The sequence below is a fragment of the Halyomorpha halys genome, unplaced genomic scaffold (assembly GCF_000696795.3).
Source record: "Halyomorpha halys isolate HHAL.00 unplaced genomic scaffold, Hhal_1.1 Scaffold1182.1, whole genome shotgun sequence".
In the NCBI taxonomy this organism is placed as follows: domain Eukaryota; kingdom Metazoa; phylum Arthropoda; class Insecta; order Hemiptera; family Pentatomidae; genus Halyomorpha; species Halyomorpha halys.
Genome location: NW_027105578.1, coordinates 136,663 through 144,526, shown reverse-complemented (window position 1 = coordinate 144,526; position 7,864 = coordinate 136,663). Strand labels below are relative to the sequence as shown.

At 28.2% G+C, this 7,864-nt stretch overlaps 1 protein-coding gene across 1 annotated transcript in view; it reads right to left on the bottom strand.

Annotated features, from left to right (window-relative positions):
• Positions 1-2,276: 2,276 nt before the first annotated feature.
• Positions 2,277-7,864, bottom strand: part of LOC106688707 (uncharacterized) — a gene marked incomplete in the record, with an annotated part of 29,328 nt that continues 23,740 nt past the window's right edge. The window contains 5 exon segments of the mRNA XM_067052203.1: positions 2,277-2,465; positions 3,715-3,819; positions 5,249-5,391; positions 6,707-6,952; positions 7,615-7,660. Coding sequence (XP_066908304.1) covers positions 2,364-2,465; positions 3,715-3,819; positions 5,249-5,391; positions 6,707-6,952; positions 7,615-7,660 — 642 coding nt within the window.

Below are 7,864 nucleotides of genomic sequence, written 5' to 3'. Positions count from 1 at the left end.
TATAGTACAAGAGCCCAAGAGGAGAAAAAAGGCAGTTATTTCACACCAATTTTTGATTACTTAATTGAAAACTATGTGTAATTACTAATCAAAATTATGGATCTGCCAAGTATAGGTAGAGGGAATAAAAAACTTTTTAAAAGTCTATATCTCTAGAACTATTGGACCTAAATAGCTCTATTAGAGTACGTACAGATGTCTATTAGCACTCAAATTAAAGCTAGTTTAATGAGCTATAAAGTAGTTTATGATGTTTATCTTCGTAGATGTAATATTTTACATGAAATTCGGTAAAATAAATTGATTTATAGTTGTTCAGACTAATTTTCATTTGTCAAATTTATATTCATATGTGAATATTATAAAAACTACTACCCCTACGAAGATAAGAGTCATAAACTACTTTATAGTAAGTTAAATTTAATTTATTTTGAGTGTTGGCAGACATATGTGCGTCTTATGGACCTAGAGATATAGTTTTTCAAAAATCAAACTTTTTATACGAACAACTAGAAATTAAATATATGTATGTATAGTTGACCGTAAAAATTGATATATAGGGAGATGGTCAGGGTTGCGGTCAATAGTGAAACTATTGTAAACTAGTGTAAACTATTTTTGTTTCACTATTGACCGCAACCCTGACCATCTCCCTATATAACTAGAAATTAACATTTTGTGAGTTTATTTTGTATATCATAATATATCATAATCATATCATAAAAACTATTACTCCTACAAAGACAAACATAATTAACTATTTTGTAGTAAATTTAACTAGCTTTAATTTGAGCGCTTGCAGACATCAGTACATCCAATGGTTTCTGAAATAAAGCTTTTGATAAATCAAATTTATTGTCCAAACAACTATAAATAAATTTATTTTAGCAAATATCATGAAAACTACTATTCCTGCGATGATAAAGGTCATAAACTTCTTTGTAGTCCATTAAACTAGCTTTAATTTGAGTGCTAATAGACATATGTATATCACATAGTTCCTGAGATATAGGTTTATCAAAATAAATTAACTAACTATAATTTTTCAGTAGATTTCTAAGAAATTTTGCTTTTTAAAAAGCTATATCTCAAGAACTATATGGCCGTAAATAGCTCTTTAAGTGTTAATATTTCAGAAAATTTACTCTTCTTTGAATAATGTTCTCTTAGAATTTCTAGTTTTGTTGGCAGTTTTTAAGATATAGAGCTCCGAATGAAAAATCAATGTTTTTGTATTTGTAAGGTTTTGAAACAGCCGCCAATTTTTAATCTCCCTACCTATACTTGGCAGACTCATCAGTTTTGACTAGTAATTATTCATAGTTTTCATTAAAGTAATCAAAAATTGTGGTAAGATAACTGCCTTTTTTTCTTCCCTGCTCTTGTACTATACGATTCTCAACCTGTATGCGCGACTTACTGTCAAAAACCTTTTAACAGACTGCCGAGCATATGACTACCTCAAATCTTTGTTCGAATTACCAGCAAACCTCCATTCAATTTTACAGAATAAAAAACAGACAGTGGATAAACATTTTGAATTTCTCAATCACTCAAAACTTTACTATAAAATTTTATCAGGAGTTCCATTTTTCAGTAGTTATAATACATTTCAATTCGGAAATTAATACATAGTTTGGAAATTAAGACAGTAATAACTTGGAAATTAAAGAAATAATGACAAATAAAAATTTCAGAAATTAAGGCAATAATGACCCATAAGTGGTTGATGGCTTAAAACAAAATTATACCATCAAATTAATTTATCCATTTAGAATATTGCTTTAATATTATCTTTTTGCATCCTTTCATCGCTTTTCGGCAGTAGCATCTTTTTTGTACTAATCCATTATATTATAATTAATTTAATGGCCATTCACTCAGTGTTTTATCCCCCATTCACAAAAATATTAAAAGCATAAAACACATCAGAACAAGGTTGAGCTAAGGGCTCATATCACTTTTAAAAAACCTTGCATGATTTGAACCCACATATGCAATTAGAAACCCATCAACATTTCTTTGAAATTATCTTTTATGAGCTGTAATGATAAATATTTTGAGAAATTTCATTTTGAAATATAAACCGCAGGCACAGCATTCCTCAATATCACTGTAAATAGAGCCTTAGGTTTTCATTGCAAAATGAAAAAAAAATTATCAATATAATTTATAAAACAAAACCACAATGAGTCAGTTGGTTCTTTTTTGCATATGTGGATTACATTATCATTCTTCAAATGACATTAGGTGGAAAATAAATGGAAGTCAACAAATGGAAATAAATATTTCATTTATAAAAAATAAATTGGAATATATAAAAAAATGTATTTAAATAATAACATTGAACTAATACTAATTAATCACAATGCAAACACAGAGACATGTTCAACCTGTAATTGCGAAGAAGCATCATTCCAAGTCGGTAACCAGTTGTCCCGATCTTGCCAGAAGTTAACCATTGCCTAAAATAGACAAAAATATAAGCAATAATAAAAAGTAAAAATAAATAAATATAAAATAATTCATTAGTTTTATTCTGGATTTTTCCCCTAGGAAGTTGCTTGTATTAATTTGTTAATATAATGAAGTAAAAAAAACTTCCATTTAGAACCCAATATTATTCTATATTTTTTTTTTAGAAGTTTCTGGTTTACCCCATATTCAAGTGCTAATATACTTACAATTGCAAAAATTAATTTAAAATTACCAAAAAATGTTTCTATATATTATATGTATAAAATTAAAATCTTATACTCTATATTTACTTCATTTTGTCAATTACATCTATTTCTATTATGAAATATTGTCATGTATATACATATAATTTAAAATTTTACTATATCATATTATTTAAATAATGTCTTTCACTACTGATGCATTTACTTATCCTTTAACACAAACCAACTTATTATAAATCATTATCTCTTTGGACATATCAATATGCCTGTGTATTTTTTTTAAAATTCTTTATTGATGTGTCTATATTTAATACATTTTGATATTTAAGTTAAAATTACGGTTTTTAAATTGGACGATTTTATTTTTAAATGCTTTTCCTGATTCTTTATTTATATGGCCAGCCTACTTATTATATCTGCATACTGTATATTTAAGTTTTTGTATCTGCATTTAAGCTTTTATTGTGCAAGGAGGTATTTTGGTCAGAAATCTGTTTCTTCCAATTAAACAGTACCCACTATCTACAGTCTGGGAATGGCCTTAAAGGGTCTACTAATCCATCATCGACCTAATCCAAGGCTGATTTAAAAGAATAAATAATTCATTAAAGTTCTAAAGTTTTTGTTAGCTATTAATTTCACTTTATGTACATGAGATAAATATCAATTCCTATGGGTTAATTCATAAAGATTCTGACATTGTATTTTTTTTTTTGCTAAAATCAACCTAAATATTAAAAACCTGATTGGAAAATCTGAAAAATCTGTCTCTTAACATTTACTTTCTTATGAATAAAATAAAAAAAATTAGGGAATCCTGAATCTTAAAGAATTTGCTGTTTTAAAGCGAACAAGGATTATTTTCATCTTAAAACTTTTTGATATGCACACAAGATTTTTAAAAATACATTTATAAACAGTTAATCAAAACACATTTACAATTATATAGTTCATCTGTCCACTTTATCACACTGTCTGCCTAATAGTAAACTAAAAATATTATTTTATTGAGGCTATACTATAATAATTGTACCTTAACGGCTTCGTTTCTCCATGGTTTGCTGTGGCTTTCACCAGTGATACAGTCATCTGGAAAATCTTTCATTCCTCCGACTGATAATCCGAGTGATATGTAAAACTGAAAAAATAAAAAAATACTCAAATAACAAGTCAATAATTGATTACAGATTATTTTCAAAAAATGGGAATTCACAAGTGCCATTTGAATAAAACGTTTTTCAAGGATCACTATATATTCACCACCTGTATAATTTTGGAATTTTTTTTTCTAATAAACATGGTGAATTATTTATATTGTAACATTTTACTGTTGCTCTACTTGCAATGAGCACTGTAATTCGCATTGTCATGACTGTTCCAATGAAAGTATCTTTTTTGTTTATCTTTTTTTTAAAGTATCTCTTAGAAAAAACGCTTTTACTGAATTCAGGTCTGAAGTGAAAGCTTACAAAAATTATTCCAATCAATGTTTTATTGTGTTAGAAAAGGCTTTTCGAATATATCAAAATATGTCAAAAAAAAATAGTGTGTAAAAAGTAAACCTCTAATTAAAGACAGAAATAGAGACATTTTGATGACTTCCTGTTTTCTGAAATGTTGTGACAGCCCTAAAGTTTTAAATATGACATTTATCTACATTTTCACAAAATCTGGCTAGAAAGGAAAAATAACAAGTAATTACATTTTTAATATATGGCATGGTATTGAATCACATAGCCTGCTAGATTTGACGGGTTTTCTTGCCACCTTCTCCTACCCCTTGAACAATGTGTACTTCAATCTGTTCTGTATGAGCCACCCCTAAATCAAGTTTGATTTATATATCAAGTGTGTCTTCACCTCGCCTTATAGTGGCTTACATATTTTATATTCTTTTCCAGTATTAAGTTAATGTTCAGTTATTCAGTGTACATCATTTTCTTTAATTTACCTTTATGTTTGTCTCTGAAGACTTAAATCATTAGGATTTACACAAAGTTTGTTACAACTGTGCTCATATCTTTCTTATGGCACCATTGGATGTTATGTTGCAGACAGTAATTGAGTATTAAATGATTTTCTAAAGTTTATTTTACTATTTTTGTGACTGTTAATGACTTCATTGGCATGGATATATTTTTTTTTTTCTAGCATGAAAATGGGTACAACAATTTTAAATTAACATTTTATTATAAGATTTTCCATTTAAGTTTTGCTCGATAGTGGTTTTGGCTAAGAGCTTACCTATTGATATTTGTATTGGTATCTGGTCGGGGGAACTAGTCCGGCAAGTGGGCCTAGTGGTCCTTTATATCAATATTGGTCTGCTAAGAAATAAATATTAACTTTTTCAGGTGGGAATTGAACCTATAACATTCCAAACTGGGTGGTCTTTGACTTACATCCTATCCCATACAACTATTATTTCCTTAAGAACATTCAGAATTTATTTTATTTTTGTTTTTGTTGAAAATCGAGACCTCAAAGTTGCCCGTTATTCAAGAATCACTCAAGTAAAGAAGCAGTGCATTATTTTCAAAAAATAAATAAATAGAAATTTCAATTACCTCTTGATCAAATGGAGCAATGGGCGATCCATTTTGCCAAATTGATGATTCGGAATGGTCAAATCCCATGACTTCAGATAGCTGCTTTCTGTCATCTAGTAAGTCTTCTCTATCTTTCCCATCTACTTCAAATGATATATTATCTGTAATCAAGAAGCGATATTTAAATAATATATCATTAATTAATAAGAGCAAAAAAAACGAAATTTAATTCATTTTAATTTTATTGGAAGGTTCAATCAATTTCAAGCTTTCAATTACCTGTAAATAACTAATCAGTCGATGTTTCATCAATCCAGGCATCTTCAGAATAGAAGAAGATTGATTTTTTTGGTTTGATTTATTAATTTTAATTACCAGTTAATTCATTGAAATTAATAACAGATAAAATAAAAAAATATATATAAAATTTTTGAAGGCGAAGGGCAGAGCTGCAGTGAAGAACTAAAACAGTTTTCAATTACTTACTGATTGCCGACATTTCGAACCAAAAAGTAGGTCTTCATCGGGACTAAAATAAAAGATATAACAAAAGTATAGTTAATGTAAGTGTAAAAGTGACATTTAATAAAACAAAGGTAAAAGTGGAAGGATAAAAACTATCAAAATTCTAAATAAAATATTGAGGTTTTGAAGCAACTTTTTAAAAATGATCAAATTTAAATTGTAAGGAAGAGAGAGCCATGATTAAAAGAATTATCAATGAATTTCGGAAAGAATGACTAAGATCACTCTTTCAGGAGAAAAATATCTTGTTCTGTTTTATCTGTGCGGGGCTTGTGTAAATTGCAGAGGGTACTAAAGTTAAATTTATGAAGAGAGTCTTTTGAACCTTATAAATCTAATTTTACTACTTTATACCATCTCTACAAAAGTGCCTAATAGATAAAACAGAACAACATATTTTTCTTGTGAAATGCAAATCTTATTCAGTCTTTCCAAAGACCATTGATAATTCTTTTTATCATTTGACGGTCCCCTCTTCGTTATGTTCTAAATTTTGTCATTATTTGCTTAATTTTAAAAAGTCGTTTCTAAACCCCAAAATTAGAGAAATCATCCAACAAATTGATACTATCAATTCCAAAATTTCTAAATAAAATAGTATGGAGGATAAAGATAAATATAAGGATCATGATAAATTATTATATGTTAGTTAATAAATGTTTTTAATTTATTTTTATCCTGTTAATTATTTTATTTAGGCTTTTGATAGTTTGTATACCTCCACCTTTACATCCATTTTGTTTAATGTCACTCTTATACTCGAATGCTACTTTCTTCTGAGATTACTTTCTTTGTATACTTTATTTTAGCCCTGAGTAAGGCTTGCATGGTGGGTCTAAATGTTGACAATCAATAAATAGTTTAAAAATATTTTTGTTCACTACAGCCCTGACCATCTTCAAATTCACATATAGTCAATCCTCTATATATAACAAAAATTCTTTTGCTTACCAGGTCCCCAAATTAAAGTGTAATTGTGGAACTGCTTGTACCATGAAGTTGGGTTATCGGTTACGATCGTTCTTGCTTTTATCTTCTCTGCAGTTCCCATCAGGATACCCGATTGTAACAAGTTGTTACCGATCCTTTCTCTATTACGGCTAAGCAGATCCCTGTTACCTCGAGCCATGGCGATACGAATCCTACCAGAAGAATAAGTCGGTCCATATACTTTTCTCTTTGGTTCCAGCCAAATTTCTTTGTAATAAAAATGATAATTAAAGATTAGAATCAATAATAACTAACTGTTAAGGTAATAAACACATATATACTTAACTTTCCTTTTGACAGTTTAATAATATTTTATTAGAAACTTTTAATCTGGATATTTATTGTAGATTTCAAACTAACAGGATTAAGCCAATTTTAATCATGAATCTGGTATAATATTATGGTCAGGGTTAAATTATTTACATTGGATGAGGCAAGATCTGTTAAACCTTTGATGAAGATATATTGATGAAGGATAGAGAACTAAAGAAGGCACGTGGTACTCTAGAATGATGTACTTTCCTCACCTATGCTCACTTTATCTACTAAAGTAAATTCAATGATGAATATAAAACTCTTATCTTTTTTAATTTGACTTCATGCAATTGGGCATATACTGATAACAATTGAAAGAAATATTTGGAACAAAAATTTATATAGGGAAATTTTTGAATACAAGATATGATCTTAGAATGGACCTTAGTAAGAATAGTAGATAGAAAAGCTTGATAAATTTTCTGCCACTAATGTTATACCAGAAAATGGAAAAAGAAGATCAGAGGAGTTATCAACAGATAAATTAATTAATTAAACAGAAGAGATTTTTGGTTAAGAGAATTTCATAAATAACTTATAAAATATTATCATACCTGGAACAATCCAATCGCCCAATGGTAATTTTGCTCTTACTATAACCTAAAATTTAAAAAAGTTATTTAAAAAAAATTGCTAAAAGTAAAAAATTCACTATTTTATCCTAGGGACCTCAAAAATCTGTGAAAAATATTCAGGATATCAGTTGGTTTGAAATTTTAATAACTATATTCAATGCAATGCTTTAAATTTCAAAAATATAACTGTTCTGTATGAAAATTGAAAAGATTGTCGAACATCAGAATT